The sequence below is a fragment of the Artibeus jamaicensis genome, unplaced genomic scaffold, assembly GCF_021234435.1.
Source record: "Artibeus jamaicensis isolate MK-2021 breed Jamaican fruit bat unplaced genomic scaffold, CSHL_Jam_final contig_889, whole genome shotgun sequence".
In the NCBI taxonomy this organism is placed as follows: Eukaryota; Metazoa; Chordata; class Mammalia; order Chiroptera; family Phyllostomidae; genus Artibeus; species Artibeus jamaicensis.
Window position 1 is genome coordinate 5,369,550 of NW_026522005.1, and position 19,048 is coordinate 5,388,597.

The 19,048-nt window shown below is 37.0% G+C and overlaps 1 protein-coding gene across 1 annotated transcript in view; it reads right to left on the reverse strand.

Moving 5' to 3' along the window:
* Positions 1 to 495: 495 nt before the first annotated feature.
* Positions 496 to 19,048, reverse strand: part of PDCL2 (phosducin like 2) — a 30,029-nt gene continuing 11,476 nt past the window's right edge. Inside the window, exons 4-6 of the mRNA XM_037162240.2 lie at positions 11,769 to 11,912; positions 5,982 to 6,190; positions 496 to 653 (exon numbers count right to left, since the gene is read on the reverse strand). Of these exons, the coding sequence (XP_037018135.1) occupies positions 496 to 653; positions 5,982 to 6,190; positions 11,769 to 11,912 (511 nt within the window). The remainder of the gene's footprint in view (positions 654 to 5,981; positions 6,191 to 11,768; positions 11,913 to 19,048) is intronic.

Below are 19,048 nucleotides of genomic sequence, written 5' to 3' on the forward strand. Positions count from 1 at the left end.
AAGAAAGAAGGAGCTCCTACCCTTTGCAACAGTATGGATAAAACTGGAATGCATTATGCTGAGTGAAATAAGCCAGGCAGTGAAAGACAAATACCATATGATCTCACCTATAAGTGGAACCCAATCAACAAAACAAACATGCAAGCAAAATATAACCAGAGACATTAAAATTAAGAACAAACTGACAGTAACCAGACGGGAGAAAGGAGGGGATAATGGGGGAAAAGGGTGAAGGGTTTATAGGAACAACTCTAAAGGACGCGTGGACAAAAATAAGGTGGGGTGGAAAAAGGGGAGGGAGGTGAGGATGGCTGGGGTGGTGGGGAAGGGTGGGGGGAAGGTAGAAAACTGTACTTGAACAACAACAAAATTCAAAAGTATTTTTAAAAAACTGAAAATAAATCTGTAATTTTTGTAATCTCTGACTCTAAAAGTAGTGACAAACAAAGCATTCGATACACAACCACTTTAAAACTATTTATTAACTCCTTCCCTCTACTTGGCATCATCATTATCACTGTTTGAACTGTTAGTGTCATCATAAATAGAAGTGTTTCTAATTGAAGACACCATCACATCTACAATGCCTTTTTTAGGGTTTTCTTCCAAATCAGTTTGTATTGCTCCAACTTCTGCTAGCTTCCATTCAAGTTCTGCAATAAATAACCCATCATTAAGGTAGATTAAAATCTTAGAAAAATGAAGAGTTTCTCATCTATATGAAACAGAAATCAACTCTAATACAATTAATGTGGAAAAATTATTTAGAACTAAGATGCCAATGAGAGTACAACAATATTAAAATGCACATTAGGTACAGCAAAATTATACTTAAAGGGAGAAATTATGGTTAAAATTTTTATTTTAAAATGACTGAAAATAGTGGTTTAAAAGTTCAAATCAAGAAGCTAGGATAGGACTTCCACCAAGATGGAGGCGTAGGTGGAAACACTTTGCTTCCTCACACAACCAAATCTAAAAACATGAAAGTTTTAACAACAATAAATGCAACCAAACCACAGAAAATTGAACAATACGGAGTCCCAAAACAACGTACCGCTCAGCTAAACCAGTGAGAGGGGTGAAGCCAGCATCGGAGCGGGTCAGGCAAAAAAGATCCCCCGACCAGGCCTGGTGGCATGCAGGCAGCCAAGGGCCTGGATCCCAGGTGCGAGGTAGCTACGGGCGGACCCAGGGAAGGCGCTGCGTGGCTGGCTGGCTGCGGTTGCGCATTTGCACACAGATAAACCAGTGAAGAGACGTGCATTGAGACAGACAGAACAGGCCCTGACACAGGGCCGTGGGCTCGCACATTTGCACTCAGATAAACAGGCAGGGGCGAGTGGAGAGGACTGCCATCGCTCGCTCTCTGACCCCACCCCCACATACAGCATCACAACCCAGCGACACGGGTGGCCTGCCCTGGTGAACTCCTAAGGTGCCTCTTCTCAAAAGTAAAAGGCACAAACAGATCAAAACATGGCTCAAGAACAACTCAGAGCCCCAGAGCCAATAAATCCAAGCAATGAAGAAATAGCCAAACTTTCAGATGCACAGTTCAAAACACTGGTGATCAGGATGCTCACAGAACTGGTTGATTTTAGTCACAAATTAGAGGAACATATGAAGGCTAAACTAAGTGAAATGAAGGGAAATGCACAGGAAACCAATAGTAATGGAAAGGAAACTGGGACTCAAATCAAGGGAGCAGACCAGAAGGAAAGAAAAAAAATGACCAAACAGAAAAGGATGAAGAAACAAGAGTTCAAAAAAATGAGGAGAGGCTTAGGAACCTCCAGGACATCTTTAAATGCTCCAACATCCGAATTATAGGGGTACCAGAAGGGGAAGAAAAACAGTCACGAGTGGAAAACTTATTTGAACAAATAATAAAAGAGAACTTCCCCATTCTGGCAAAGGAAATAGACTTCCAGGAAATCCAGGAAGCTCAGAGAGTCCCAAAGAAGGTGGACCCAAGAAGAAACACACCAAGGCACATAATAATTACATTAGCCAAGATTAAAATGAAGGAGACAATCCTAGAAGCAGCAAGAGATAAGGGGACAGTCACCTACAAAGGAGTTCCCATCAGACTGTCAGCTGATTTCTCAAAGAGACCTTATAGGCAAGAAGGGGCTGGAAAGAAGTATTCCAAGTCATGAAATCCAAAGACCTACATCCAAGATTGCTCTATCCAGCAAAGCTTTCATTTAGAATGGAAGAACAGATAAAGTGCTTCTCAGATAAGATCAAATTCAAGGAGTTCATCATCACCAAGCCCTTATTATATGAAATGTTAAAGGGATTTACCTTAGAAAAAGAAGACAAAAAAGATGAATAGTGAAAGGACAGCAAACTCACAGTTATTAACAACCACACCTAAAACAAAAGCAAATTAAGAGGACAGCTAGATCAGGAATGAATTATAGAAATGAAGATCACGTGGAGGGTTAGCAACAGGGGAGTGGGAGAAGGAGAAGAAAATAAGTAGCATAGACAGTAGATAGAAAATAGATAGGGGGAGGGTAAGAATAGTATGGGAAATATAGAATCTAATGAACTTGAGACACGTGTTCATGAACTAAAGGGGGGGAATGGTAGGGAAGGGGGTGTGCAGGGTGAAGGTGAATGAAGGGGGGGAATAGAACAAATGTAATGGCATAATCAATAAAATAAAAAAATATATTAAAAAAAGAGTGACATAAAAAAAAAGAAGCTAGGACAAGAACAATAAAATAAAGCCAAGAAAAGCAGAAAGAGAGACATAATGAAGGACTTTAGCAAAAGTAAGAAGACAAAGTAAATAGAGGTGACCAACATAATCGAAAGCTAGTGGTTTGCAGAGACTAACAGACACAACTCAGGAAAAAATGATGACAAGATATGAAAAAAACAAATAATATCAAGAATTTACATGGGACATAACCAAAGTAAAGATTTTAAAGCTCTGAGGCTACTTATGAAGAAACTTATGCCAATACATTTGAAAACTTTAATGGGAAAATTTCAACAAAAATATGAAATGCCAAAATATAAACAGGAGAAAAAGAACAAGAACTGAATTAATAACCAAAAATCCCCAAACCCTGAAAATTCATCATTTTGTCAAATTTATTCCTAAGTACTATATAAATGAAGAGAACATTGATGAGAAGTTTTTTAAAAAACACACTTTTGTGGAAAATTACAAAATACATTAAATTATAAAATGTAACATATGCCTATTGTATTTATGAGGAAAATTGTAAAAAACATAAAATGAGACCAAAATAAATGACAAGATGCATCTCATTCACAGAAAGAGATAGTCACTCTTATTGGGATATCAAGTCTCCAACAGTTAATTTAAGACATAATCAACATGACTAATTCCAACATGTATATGAAAGTCTGAAAAAGACTTGCTCCCACTAGAGGCAACTAGATTGTTATAAAGCTGTAGTAATTAAGACCATGCTGCACTGATTCAGGGGCAGGCAAATAGACCCGTGGAAGACCAGAGACTTCTGAAACAAACTGAAGCGTTTCAAACCATAAAAAATAACATAGGAAATATTAAGAATCAGTGGGAAAATACCTCACGCACATTAGGATGGTTACTATTAAAAAAATAACAAGTGTTTGTGAGAATGTGGAGAAATTGGAATTCTTACACCCTGTTGATAAAAGTACAAAATGGTGCAGCTGGTATGGAAAACGGTATGCTGTTGCTCAAAAAATTAAAATAGAATTACCATATGACTTAGCTATTCTACTTCTAAGTGTATATCCAAAGAATTGGAAATAGGGACTAGACTATTATGCTAAGTGAATTAAGCCAGTTGCAGAAAGACAAATACCATATGATCTCACTTATGTGTGGAATCTAATGAACAAAATAGACTAATGAACGAAATAGAAGCAGAGGTATAGATACATGGAACAGACTGACAGCTGTGGGAGGGAGTGAGGGAGGAAGCACTGCATGAAGGAAAGTGAAGGGATTAGCTGAAGAACATAAATGCATGACCGTGGACAGAAACAACAGTATGGGAATTGCCCGGGGTAGGAATAAGGGGACTGGGGAGAAGTAGGCAAAGGAGGAAAAAGTAGAGATAACTGTAATAGCATAAACAATAAAATAGAATTAAAAAAGGAAACAGGGACTAAAACTGATTGTTTGTACATCATATTTATGGTGGATATTCCCAATAGTCAAAGGACAGAAGGTGCCCAAGCATCTATCAACAGATAAAAGGGTAAACAAACAATGGTATAAACATACAATGGAATATTATACAGCCTTAAAAAGGAAGAAAATTCTGATACATGCACAACATAAATGAACTTCAAGGAAATTATGCTACATGAAATAAGTCAGTCACAAAAGGTCAAATACTGTATGATTCATTTATACAAGGTACTGAGAGGAGTCAAAGTCATCGAGTCAGGAAGTAGAATGGTGAATGGTAGTGGTCAAGGGCCAGAGGGAGAGGGAGAGAGAAGTTACTGTTTAATTGGTATAGAATTTCACTTATGTGAGATGAAAAGTGTTATAGAGATGGATAATCATGATGACAGCACAACAATGTAATAGTATATAATGCCACTGAACTATATACCTTAAAATGGGTAAAGAACTTATTTATGTATTAAAATCCTGGATGTGCAAACAACACCATGGTAATTATAGTTAATAATACTGCATTATATATTTTAAATTGTTTAAGATGGTAAATGTCACATTATGTGTACTTTATGACAACTTAAAAATATTTAATATACTAATAAAAAGAAGCATGGACTAGATAACACATTATTCATGATAGTGATTGCCTCTAGGGAGGAAAAGAAGGGAATGGTACTAGGGATGGAAATATAAGTAACTTCAACTATATCTGTAATGTTAATTTCAGCAACAAAAAAAACCAAGTAGCTGAAGCAAACATGAACAAATGCTCACATGTGTTATTTTTGTAATTACATGAATGACTGGCATATTATTGTTTTTTTATTATTTAAAAAAATTTAAATAAAGGAATACATTCCAAGCTAGAAAACAGGGTGATAAAACAAAGAGGCACCTTCAAGACTAGGAGAAAGAAAGGGATAATTCTGAAACAATTAAAGTATTGGAGGTCTCAGTAAGGCCAAAAACAGTTTTAAGGGAAAAAAAGAGTGAATAAACTAGCAATTAAAGACAACTATCTGCAATGGCTTTAACACGATGGTAAGAGAAAAAGATTTTTATAATACAAAATTAATGGAGTTCCAAGAAATGACTTGGTAAAGGACATGGCTTTTGAACTATGTCAGGAAGTAAAAATCATTAGAAAAGGTAAAAATACAAAGTCCTGTGTTATGTATTATGGAAAAGAAAATAATAGGAGGTATGGTCCTTATACGTGTTAAGAAAAGAAAACTCAAAGGGAATTAATCAACAAAATCAGACAGTAGGTGGATCAGTGGAAAGTAAATTGCATAGAGAATATATGTTATAGAAATTCAATAAAGAGCAGGAAGACAGATTATGAATTGGACCAAAATCATACAATGGGATAAATGGAAGAGGAAGAGACACATGAAGGAATAGGATTTGGAAGGAAAAATAAAGAAGAGTAGGGTGTTTTGGGTACATACGAAGGGCATTAAACGAAGTATAAAGGAACAAACGAGAGCAGTGTCTGGAGCAGCAGTTGAAGACCAGCCTGGCTGGAGCAGAAACTGGTAAGCATCGAAAAATACAGTTAGAAAAGTGGGCTGAAATTCTCAGGCAGAAGATTCTAAATTTTTAACTTTTTGAGACAAGGAACCAATAAGGATTTAAGCAAGTGGTTGTTATGACAACATTATTATTGTAGGAAATTAATCTGGAGGCATTTGAGAAGAGCTGGAAGAAAGGGAAAAACTTTGTTTTGTGGATATGAACTTTCATGATATTTGTTAATTTAGTGAAGTTTTCACCTGTTTTTTACAAACAATTTTTAAAAGAACATCATTACCTTCTAGCTTGAGATTTATACCTCCACATTCTATAATTCCAATGAATTTGCCTTCTATCTGGCCATTTTTGTAAATAAAAATTGTTGGTAAACAAGTGTCATGGTAGTGTTGAATACAGCTATTCACGATGGCTTTAACAAACTTAGTTTCTGGAAACTTTCTTGCTAGAAGACTAAGGTGCTGATTAACCAGCAAACACATTGGTATGCTAAAAAGAGAAACAGTATACACAATATCTTTAATAAAAAAACAAGCTACTCATATCAGCTTAACAAAATAACTGAAAATCTTCATGACAAAAATATATCTTTAGATATTCTTTTAACAATATCTAAGAACATATCAATTATCATCATCTATTGTTACCTTTAGTAATGATAAACTATAGAGCCCTCTGATTTTCACTGCAAACACCATTATAGCCTGGGAATGAAGCTCGCTACCATGGGAATCTGATGCCTAGCTAAAGCTAAGCATGACTGACTTAGCATCAATTTAATCAAGCCAGTTTCTAGTTTATGGAACATAGGAGAAAAAATAAATAACACTCCTAGGGACTCCATGGCAGTGCAGAGTTGAAACAAAGGGATCCTAACCATCATAGGCTTATTTTCACCTGAGATGATCAAACCCAAAAGTCCATTTCTTGGGCTTCCAGTCAAGATACTCAGACTCATCTTCTTGCACAACCACATCAAAATTACAACTAAATTATAGAATAACCATCACTCAAAACCATCAGAAATTGAGTTGGTGGAAGTTTGACAAGTACAGAATCAAAGAAACCTCATCCATCCAGACTGGTAGGAAGGATGGAGATGGAAAGAGATGGGCCTACACCCACATGTGGTGGATAAAAATTCAGGAAGGATATCTCAGGAGTGAGGAGTCCCAGCCCAAACTGGTCCACAAAACCCAGGGTTCGAGTGCCAGGAATGTAAGTCCTGTAAGTTATGTAAGTCCCCATAACTTCTATTTGTAAAAACCAATGCAGATTGAGTTGGTGGAAGAAACTGCTGGAGTCCCAAGCAGTTCCTCTTAAAGAACCTACACAGGGACTCACCTACTCAGACCCACTCCCTCTGAGCTCCAGCATTGCGGTAGCAGCTTGGAAGGCACCATGGCACACAGGGAGAAACTGAAGTGTCTGGCATCAAGGCAAGAGCTGGGGGACAGCTTTCTTCCAGAGAGAAAGACAGGCAGGGTCCATTGTTCCTTTTCTGAACCCTCTCACCACAGAGCCACAGAACTGGCAGGCTGGTGCCATATCCGAGACTCCATCAACCTGGCTAACACTGTTAGGCACCCCCTCCCTACTCTCTGCACTGGAGATCCCCTGAGGCCACATACATCCCACCCAACTTACAGCTGTTAACAGTGGCTTTTCCATATAAATGGGTAGTCTTGGCTCATGCTTCACAACTTCCTAAATCCTTTCAAACAAGCAACAGCTGGCTTCAGTGAGTTCCCACCCACTTCCCCTTACCTCTTGCTAAGTGGCCCAGCCTAGCACCAGCAGCAGCCCGCCTAGATTCACAGCTTGGCTTTGCCTAGGAATCTCCAAGCCCAGCACAAGTAGTGGCCATCTCAGATTGCTTTATAGCTCAGGCAGTGTAGCCCTGGACAAAACACAAATGGGGGCTGGCCTTGGCCTGCACCACCCAGGAAACAGCAGTGCCAGCACACCCAGTGGACAGCTACAGACTATCCTAGAGCACCACCATGCTATGCCTGCAAAGCTGATCCTTCATGGAGGGTGAAAGTTGGTGGTCAGTGGTCACAGTGAATTTTTGCAGTTGACTGGCCTGGGTAAATCCCTCCCATTGACCTGCCAACAGCCATCAAGGATCAACTACAAGAGGCGGGTATACTCAGCCCACACAAAGGGAGCACCTCAAGTACCTTGCTTGAGTGATAGGGGAGGCTGTGCCACTGGATCCCATAGGACACCTAATACATTAAGCCATGCTACCAAGAGAGGGAGTCATAGCAGCTCTACCTAATACATAGAAACAAACACAGGGAGGCTGCCAAAATAAAGACAAAGAAACATGGCCCAAATGAAAGAACAAAACAAAACTCCAGAAAAAGAACTAAACAAAATGGAGATGAGCAATCTATCAGATGCAGAGTTCAAAACACTGGTTATAAGTATGCACAAGGAACTTAGTGAGGACCTCAACAGCATAAAAAAACTCAGAAATGCAAGATACACTAATTGAAATAAAGAACAATTACAGGGAAACAACAGTATAGTGAATGAAGCCCAATTCAAATCAATAATTTGGACCATAAAGGAAGAAAAAAACAACCAATGAGAAAAGAAGAAAAAGAATCCAAAGAAAGAGGACAGTGTAACAAACCTGTGGGACAACTCAAGTTTTCCAACATTCACATCATACGGGTACCAGAAGGAGAAGAGAAAGAGCAAGAAACTGGAAATTTATTTGAAAAAATAATGACAGAAAACTTCCCTAATTTGGTGAAGGAAATAGACATGCAAGTCCAGGAAGCACAGAGTCCCAATCAAGATGGATGCAAAGAAGCCCTCTCCAAAACATGCCATAATTAAAATGTCAACGGTTAAAGATAAGGAGAGAATTTGAAAAACAGCAAGAGAAAAGCAGTTACCTACCTACAGGGGAGTTCCCCTAGGGCTGTCAGCTGATTTCTCAAATGAAACCTTACTGGCTAGATGGGATTGGCAAGAAATATTCAAAGTCATGAATAGCAGGAACGTACAGCCAAGATTGCTCTACCTAGCAAAGACAGCATTTAGAAAGAAAGGGCAGAAAAAGAGCTTCCCAGACAAGAAAAAACTAAAGGAGTTCATCATCACCAAACCATTATTATATGAAATGTTAAAAGGACTTATTTAAGAAAAAGATCAAAACTATGAACAATAAAGTGGCAATAAACACATATCTATCAACACTTGAATCTAAAAAACATACTAAGCTACCAAGAAGAACAGAGACAGAATCATGGACACAGTGTTCTGATGATTGCCACATGGGAGGGTGGTATAGAGAAATGGGTGAAGAGTGAGGGAATTAAGAAGTACAAATTGGTAACTATAGAATAGCCATGGGGATGTAAAGTACAGTATAGGAAATGGAGTAGACAAATACCTTCAATGTAAGACCCCATGACATGAACAATCGTGCAGGCAATGCTTCAGGGAGTGTGGGGGTGTTGGTGGAGGGGAACAAAGGGAGAAAAATCTGGACAACTGTAATAGCATAATCAATAAAATATAATTTTTTAAAAAGTCCCTCTATCTTAAACTTCCTTGAATTCCTTGACTCTCACAAATATCACCCACACTTTTCTTTAAAATCCCAGTCCATGCCACATCCTGTTTCCCATAATCCAGAAATTTAAAATTGACTGCATGTGTGACCAAACCCTGTGAGTCCTCTGCTTTATCACTTAACTCCCACTACCTTTATTCTTTAGTCTATTTTCTCCCAGTCCATCATTCACTCACAGCTTTATTAAAATGTTTCAGAGCTAGACCTCCACCTCTTCCATTTTCTATGGGACTTTACTCTGTTATTCTGCTTCCCTCTTTTCCTGCTTTATCAATCTTTCCTTCTTCACTTTACATAAACACATTGAAGTTAGTAAAATTTTAAAGAGCCCCTTACAAGTCTCTCTCTCCTTCTAATAACTACTCTCTATTCTTCTGTTTACAGCATATACATATATCCTGTTCTAAAAACTTAGTGTCAAAGAAATACTAAAATTATAAAACTTCAGATTCTGGTAAAAAAACAAATTCTTACCCTCCTATAATTATAAAGTGCAGCTAGAAATATAAACTTAATAGTTGTATTTCACTTTATAATATAAAAATTATGAGTACATACATTATTAATAACTAGACTTTAATAAAAATAATTTAACATTTTTATCTTACAAATTTGATTATAGATTAATTTTCTTAAAAATGTATGTTTTATACTGACACATGAATGCATTTTCTTAATGTCACAAAAGCTAATACCTTCTGAGTTCACAAATATTTAAAGTATTATAAAAATGAACCCTTACTCTTTAAGTTCCTCAAAGCATATGACAGTTTGTAAAACCTTGAGACTAAAATGCATTCACCCTCTTCTATGAGTTTTTGAAGACTATTGGTCAAAACTAGTAACTTATGTACAAATAACCATTCAAATAATTTAATGACAGGGTTTGATAGGTAACTCAGGACCAACATCTATTCTGCTAAGGATAATGGGTCTCAGAAAAGGCATTCAGTGCACACCTTCAGTGTATGACACACAAATACTCGTATTGTAAATGTTACTGTTTCACATACTTATTTGTGAAGAACCAAAATCAGCAAATCTCCAAATCGGTTTAGCCAGATTAATGGGATAGGAAAAGGAGAAATGATTATTTTTAAGACTTTAAACTACTAAAAAAGTATTTACCAAGCATTTGAGTTAGAGTAGAAATGATGTCTTCTTTCATGGGGTCTGAGGAACTGGAGAGCTGGTAAACAGCAAGGCTCCTATTTGCATAAATTGCTCTGTACAGAATTTCTCTGAGGACCTGAAGCAAGAAGGCATTTTTTCTTCCAGAATGAGATAAGGACGATGAGGGCTACTGTCACGGCCTGTGTTCCTGGACTGGCCTGAAGCCCAGACAGAGGGCCTCAGACCTAACCCTGGAGGTGCTGTTTCCGTGAGAGATTTATGAAGCTGTGGGAGTTGGCAGCTCCTGTTTGGCACAGAGTTGGGGAAAAGTCCACTCTTCCCAATTATCATTATATCAGACTGATCAGGCAGGGGGACATATGGATTATACTTAGTATAACTAGGTACTTTAAAATTACCTGTTTGGGGGAGAACATGGGAATGCTTGGGAATTGTTCTGTTAAAAAGGACAAGAGATAGAATATACCCAAATGCACTGCCTGATCCTTGATTTAATCTTGTTCAAAAATATATGTATTTATAAAAAATATTTTGAAGTTTGTTGAGAAACTTTGAGTAAGGACTGGGTATTAGATGCTATTAGGAATTATTGTTAATTTTGTTAGGTGAGAAAATGCTATGTTAGGTGAAAGAATGTTATGTGGTTATATAAAAAAATGCCCCTATATTCTGAAGATGCACGCTAAAGTGCTTAGGATAAAAGTGTCATGCCTGTGTAGTTTACTTCGAAATGGTTCTGCAAATACATACACAAATGATATAAATATGACAAAATGTTAACTGTTGAATCTACCTGGCTAGTATTTAGAGGGCTCATTTTATCCTTATTTCTACATCTTTGAAACTTTTTGTAAGTTTTCTTTATTTCTTATTTAAAATTTTTTATATATTGATTTGAGAGGAGAGTGGGGTGGGGAGAGAGATTGAGAGAGAAAGGACAGAAACATCAATTTATTGTTGCACTTATCCCTCCATGCATTCATTGGTTGACTCCTGTGCATGCCCTGACCGGGACTGAACCTGCAACCTTGCTGTATCAGGATGGTGCTGTAACCAACTGAGCTACCTAGACAAGGCTCTGTAAGTTTTATTTAAATTAACTGGCAAAGAATTTTTATTTTTTCTAAAAAGCATTACAAGTTTTTTAAATTAGACAAGAAAATATATTAAAATACCTAATTTAATTCCAGAAGCCAATGACTCTATACATATACATGTATATATACACATTTATTTCCTTTTCCTGAGTACTCTTTGTTATGTGCTTTATAAACCCTTAAAACCAGAATATGTATCTTAAAACATTAATATACTAATACTTTGCAAAAAAGTAACTACCTTGATCTGTAAAGATGAATTATAACCCATACATCCTTGTCTGCATTTGTGACTTCATTCACATACTGATTTCCAGAAATTTCTCTTAACTCCCCAAATTTTTGTTTTTTCTTAAGAGCTTTCCATTCCTGTAACCGTTTTTCTCTAATTAAAAAAAATGAAATAAAATCACATAAGAAAATTGTTATATTCCTAAGATCATTCCTTTAGACAGTAGCAATTTAGGGCAATGAATGTCATGCTAGTACATACCAAACACTTTAATGAACGATAGAATAACTATCAATGGTGTTATAATGCCAATTTCTCTTTATATGGGGATTTGTGTTATTGTGGGCATTGCAAGTAAAAGAAGTTAGCTACTGACTTTTAAATCTATTTTTACTTAAGACAGGGTCTTAATCTTAGCTATAGAGTTTATTTAGGCATTGAACCAACAAATTCTCACATACAGGTTAAATACTCATTAAGGGAGAATATACTTATATAATAATAATGGCTAACATTTACTGAGTGCTAATTATGTTGCCAGACACGGTTTCAAGTGCATTACACTAACTAATCCTTGCAAAAACTGTGTAAAGTTAATACTATTACTATCCCCATTTACATGCTCTTAACTATCATGCTAAGCTGACCTTCAGTCCAAAGCCTTTGTGAATATGTATAATTACTCATTATAAAATTCATTGCAGGTAGACAGGTGGTAGAGAAGAATGACAAGTTTGAACTCTAAGATCATACTAAACTGGATTTAGATACCAGATCCCACTTACTAGCAGCATGAACCTGCGCAGATTAATTGTTCTCTTTAAACCTCAGTTTCTCCAACTACAAGGGATTAATACTAATACTTACTTGCATGGGATTGCCGAGAATTAGCTAATACATGTAAATTTCTTAGGATGGTGCCTAGCACACAGCATTCCACATTACCTAGTTATTTACCTATAAGGAGCATTAAAACTTTCTTAAACAGCTCCAAAATGTGCATACTCTGATTCACTTATTGAATACTTGAATTCATGAAGCAAACACAGATGTTTTCTGAAGCATGTGCAGGTTTCTTAAAAGTTACTGACTCTATAGCTCTAAGTTTTCTTTGAAATACTCTCCTTTTTTCCTGTGGATTAACTATATTTTCTTATTTTCTGTATTCTTGGTGCTCTCGCTTCTGAGGCCTTGCTGATCCTGGACAGACTGCCCCTCCCAGGTCTAGCTAATTCCAAAAGATAGCAACCTCTCACCGGAGAGCAAATTCCTCAAATGCAAACCAACCCCAGACCAGAGCCGAATCCCTCAATCGCCTCCTTCATTAAACTGAGCCACTATCCCTCTGCCATAATTGGCCCTGGGCCAGGTACCAGACAAAATGTTAACTGTAAAATCTACCTGGCCAATATTTAGGTTCATAGCAAAAACTGAGTGGATGGTATAGAGATTTCTTATAGGCTTCCTGACCCCACACATGCATGGCCTCCTCCATTACCAACATCCCCCACAAGAGTGATATATTTGTTATAATTGATGAACCTATATCAAAATAGCATAATCACCCAAAGTTCACAATGTACATTATTACACTTCATTCTTGGTGTTGTACATTCTATGAGCTTGGGAAAATGCGTGATGACATGTATCCATCATTCTGGTATCATACAAAACATTTTCAGTGCTCTAAAATCCTCTGTGCTTTGTCTATTCATTTCTCCCCTCTGTCAACCCCTGACAACCACTGATCCTTTTAGTATCTCCATAGCTTTGCTTTTTCCAGATTATTATATAGCTGGGATTCGTACAATCACCTTCTCAAATTGGCTTCTTTCACAACATGCATTTAAGTTTCCTCCACGTCTTTCCATGGATAGGTCATTTATTTTAGTATTGAATAATATTCTATTATGTAGATGTACCACAATTTGTCCATCCATTCTCCTACTAGAGGATATCTTTGTTACTTCCAAGTTTTGACAGTGATTAATAATGCTGCTATGAACGTCCATGATTAGGTTTTTATGTAGACATAAATTTTCAGCTCCTTTGTATAGATACCAAGAAGTGCAATAACTGGATCACATGGTAAGAATATGTTTAGTTTTATAACAAATGTTTAAATTGTTTGCCAAAAGCTGTACCATTTTGCATTTCCACCACCAATGAATGAGAGTTCCTGTTGCTTGCCATCCTCTCTGGCATTTGGTGGTGTCAGTGGTCCAGACTTTGGACATTTCTTTAAGTATATATAGCGGTCTCTTGTTTTAGCTTGCATTTTCCTGAAGACACAGATGTGCAGCATCCTTTTATATGCTTATTTGTCATCTGTGTATCTTCTTTGGTTAGGTGTCTGTTAAGGTCTTTGCCCACTTTTAATCAGACTGTTTTCTTATTGTTGAGTTTTTAGAGCTTTTGTGTAACAAGGATAACAGTCCTCTATCAGATGTGTCTTCTGCAATTATTTTCTCCCAATCTTTGCTAATGAAATAGGTTCCTAGACAGAACAGTTGTTACAGAGGTTTTCTGATCCCCAGAGGAGTTTGACATTAGGGCAAAATTGGAGCAGTACTTCCATATTCAAACTAGCCTACTCTAAATAAATCTGCTTACCCTGCTTAGCTTGCATTTCCCACAGAAACCACAGTGAAAGCTGGCCGGGGTCCAGGCTACCCCCTCACTCCTTCTGCCTCTCAGCCAACTCTAATGCTTCCCTGTGTGGCCCCGCATTGTGGCACATGCCCTCTATTCTTGAGCTGTGAGTAAAAAAACTATCTTTTCAATGGAATTTCCTGATCTGTTGGCTTCATTATACCTGAACAAAATCCTTGTTATATTTTAAAAGTCTGCTTTATTTCACATATTAGAAACATGTCAGGTAAAACCACCCTATGTAACAAGTAATCCAAGCAAAATAAAGCCTAGAGGAGAATCCCTAGGACAACGATCCACATTAGGGCCCTCTCACAGTTTTCAAACTGAAGTCCTTCAATTTTCCCCCTACTGACCCAGATATTCATAATCTACAGTTAATCCAAAGACCTTTTGGGAGCTAGATTTTACTTGCATTGAATATTTAGCATCATCATTAACTTTCCTCAATTTGATCTCTTTGGCTTATCGTCTCTCAAAAATTTCAAAAACCTTTTGTTCCCATGATTGCACCATGCCCTACTTAGTGGTGCAGCTATCAACTTTATCCCTTCCTCCTCTCCTCTTCCTCCTTCTCTTCCTCATATTTCTTTGCTACTTCAGTAGAATTAGGCAGGGAGAAACATAAAGACCTAGGTTAGTTTTGCCATCAGGAAGTGATTTAGTGCTTAGTGGCCTGCATTTTACACCCAACAATCATACCATTTGGGATTCAGTTGCATAAACAAAAAGCCCTCTAGCTATTTTAAGCAGCAAGAAACTTAATCTTCAGAATTAAGTTTACAAATTCAATGGAAAGATGGAGGAGGATCTAAACTGGGCTACCAGGAACGACTCCCAGAACAACATTGCAAAACTGGTCTGTCAACTTCGTTGTTCTGCATGTGGACATCCAATTTTCCTAGCAATATTTGTTGAAAAGATTGACCTTTTCCCATTGAATAGTTCTGGTACCCTCATTGAAAACCATTTAATGATATATGAGAAAGTTTCTTTCTGAGCTTTCTATTCTGTTGGTCCATATGTCCATCCTATTGTCACTGCTGCACTGTTTTGATGACTGTTGCCTTATAGTAAGTTTTGAAATCAGGAAGTGTGGGTCCTCCAACTTTGTTCTTTCTCAAGATGGCTTTGCTTTGCAGAATCTGGATTGTGTTTCTTTTTATTCATTCTGCCAATTTCTGCCTTTAATCAGAGATTAATTGAATTAAAATCTATTTATATTTATAATATATAATTACCTGACATGAAGCTTTTTGATTGTAGTTTAAGTGTCTGACATTAAGCTTTGGTTGCCAAGTCATCCATTTCAAAAGACATCCATCTCGAACAACGTATTGCCAGCTGTATGACATAGCAACTAGCAAAAAACACCTAACTAAAAATTAGGCTGCCCCATTCATGAAGCTCCCTCTTACAGAAAGCTCTGGGTAACCTATACAACTAACTGTATGAGTTACACTGCTTATCTGTTCTGTACTCTAATTATGCCCTAAATTAGCCAACAAATAGTGAACTCTCAAAATCCAGACACCCTACCACTGGAACCCATAAAGGCAGAACCACAAGTTCATATTCTCTCTCTCTCTCTCTCTCTCTCTCTCTCTGACCTGGCTGTATGGATCTCAGACATGTCATGTATCCTCCAGGACCTGTGAGTAATACTCTTGTTCATCAAAGTTTCCTGATGGTTTCTTGGGGAAGACAGTCATAATAAGAACCACAAGAGCTGCTTCAGCCACCAGATATGAGTAATACAGATGAGGTGAGTGCCTCAGGCATTCCTAAACAATAGCATCAGTATCTACAGTGTGGAACCAACATAACAAAGTAATTACTGATAAAGCAGGACTTCTGCCACTTAGTTATTTTCAGTATTTGTTATAGTTTTTGTTCCTCAATGTTCTATCACTGTTTCTTTTTGCATTTAGCTGATATTTGTAGTGTACCATTTTTATTTCCTTCTTTTTTCTTTTATGTATTTTAATGGTTATCTTAAGAATTAAAATTAGTAGCTTATAATGACTTACTGTCAGTAATGCTTTGCTTCTTATATTATCTCCATCTCACCTTTCACTTTAAATATAAATAAATAAATAAATAAATATATATATATATATATATATATATATATATATATATATATATATATATAAATTTTCACCTGAGGATATGTTCATGGATTTTAGAAAGAAAGGAAGGGAAAGAGAGAGAGAGAAAAAACACCAATGGGTTGCTTCTTGTATGTGCCCCAACCAAGAATCAAACCTACAACCCAGTTATGTGCCCTGACCAGGAATCAAACCTGCAACCTTTTGGTGAACAGGACAATGCTCCAGTCAACCGAGCCACCTTGCCAGAGCATCCCCCTTCATATTTTTGTTACAGGCTACACTGTTATATATTATGTACTTATTCACACAGATTTATAAGTATTGTTTTATGCATTTGCCTCTTAAAGCATACAGGAAAAATGGTTAAAAATCAAAAGGATAGTAATACTGACTTTTATGTTTACCTATACAGTTACATTTACTTATGTTATTTATTTCTTCATATGGCTTTGAGTTACTATCTAGTAGCTTTTAATTTTAATCTGAAGGACTCCTAATTTTTTAGCACAATTGTAGTAGTAAAAACTTAGCTTTAATATAGGACTGTTTTAATTTCTCCTTCATTCCTGTAGCATAGTTGTGTTTTTTTTTCTTTTTTGGTTTTTGGGTTCTTTTTTTTTTTGCCAGATAGATAACTCTTGCTTGACAGTTTTTTCCTGCAGCATTTTAAATATATCAGCTCACAGCCTTCTGGCCTTCTAAGATTTCTGATGAGAATTTGGTTGATGATTCTTAGAGTCCTTTGTTTGTGACAAGTCCCTTTTCTCTTACTGATTTCAAGCTTCTATCTTTGTATTTCCACAGATGATAATGACATATCTTTGTGTAGGTCTCTTTGAGTTTATCCTACTTGAAATTCATTGAGCATCTTGGATTTGTAGACTTAGGATTTTGTCAAACTTGGAAATTTTTCAGCCATTATTTCTTCAAATATTCCTTCTGTCAATTTCTTTTTTCTTTGGCTGGGATTCCCACATTACATGTGTTGGTTCACTTAATAGTAACCACAATGACAGTTAGGCTCTGTTCATTTTTCTTTTTCTTTTTTTCCTATTTCTCAATAATTTTAATTGCCCTATCTTCAAATTTGCTGATCCTTTCTTCTGCTTGTTGAAATGTGCTTTTAAAGCCCCAGTGTATACTTCACTTCAGCTATCTTACTGTTTTGTTTCAGACTATTATCTTGGTTCCTTTTTATAATTTCTGTCTCTTTATTGGTATTCTCATTATGTTCATACAATGCTTTCCTGTCTTTGTCCATGTGTATCTTTAGCTCTTTGAGCACCTTTAACTCAGTTGTCTTAAAGGCTTTGCCTAGTAAGTCTGACATCTGGGCTTCCTCAGGCATATTTTGTATTTATTTATTTTGTTCCTTTGAATTGGACACATTTTCCTGTTTCTTCTGTAATTTTTTTGTTGAAAGATAAACATTTGATTCATATAATGTGGTAACTCTAGAAATCAGATCTTCCTTCCCCACAGTTTGTTTTATTATTATTGTAGGGTGTCTCTATGCCAGGGATCAGCCTGAGGTGAAACTGTTAGGTCCTCTCTGAGCCTTCATCTTTCCCAAGACTTTTAAACTCCCCCATATCTATTGCTGTTTTTAATATCTTTTAAAAAATAGATATGGCTCTTTTAAATGCTCTGGAAGCTACCTTAGCCAGTGGGGATTGACACAATGATGACCAGACTCTGTGCCTATACCTTTTCAATCAGAAGCAGCAATCCACAATCAGAACAGAAAATCTTCACATTTGACACAGAACCTTGATATTTTACAACAAAGTCCTTATTGTTCCCCCCCCAGGAAGCTTTTCTAGAAATAAAGATTACTGTCCACACAGCTGCCTGACGTGAAGCTGGAGGGCGAGGGCAGGATGCCAACCGAGGACTGAAACCAACTAATACTCACTACAATTTACCAGCAGAGTTTCATCCTGGAAGCTGCGAGGTTCAAATAGCCTCCAGAATTCCAAAGCTGCCACTTCAGTTTCAACAAGTACAACTGCTGTCTAGGTAAAAAGATGGATTTCTGGAGTTTTCTACTCTGCCATTTTTCCTGGCATAAACCTGGTCAATTTTTTTTCAATCCTCATCTGAAAATATGTTTACTGATTGTAGAGAAAGAGAGAGGAAGGGAAAGAGAGACAGAGAGAAACACTGATATAAGAGAGAAACATCAGTTGGTTGCCTCCCATACACGCCCTGACCGGGGACCAAACCCACAAACTTTTTGCATACATTCTAACCGAGCCACCTGGGGAAGGCAACCTGGTCAGTTTGTTGAAAGCCCTTCAAATTTCAGTTTCTGTTATGTATTCTTATGATTAGATTTAGATTATGAATTATTTTAAAAGATAACACAGAGGGTATGTGTCCTCTCCGGCACATCATATCTCAAGTTACTTAATGTCCCCATGTATCATTTGTGATTTTACCCTTGGTCATTTTCCTAAGATGGGGTCCACCAAGACTCTACACTGTAAACTTACAATGTCCTCCTTTATAATTAGTGCATAT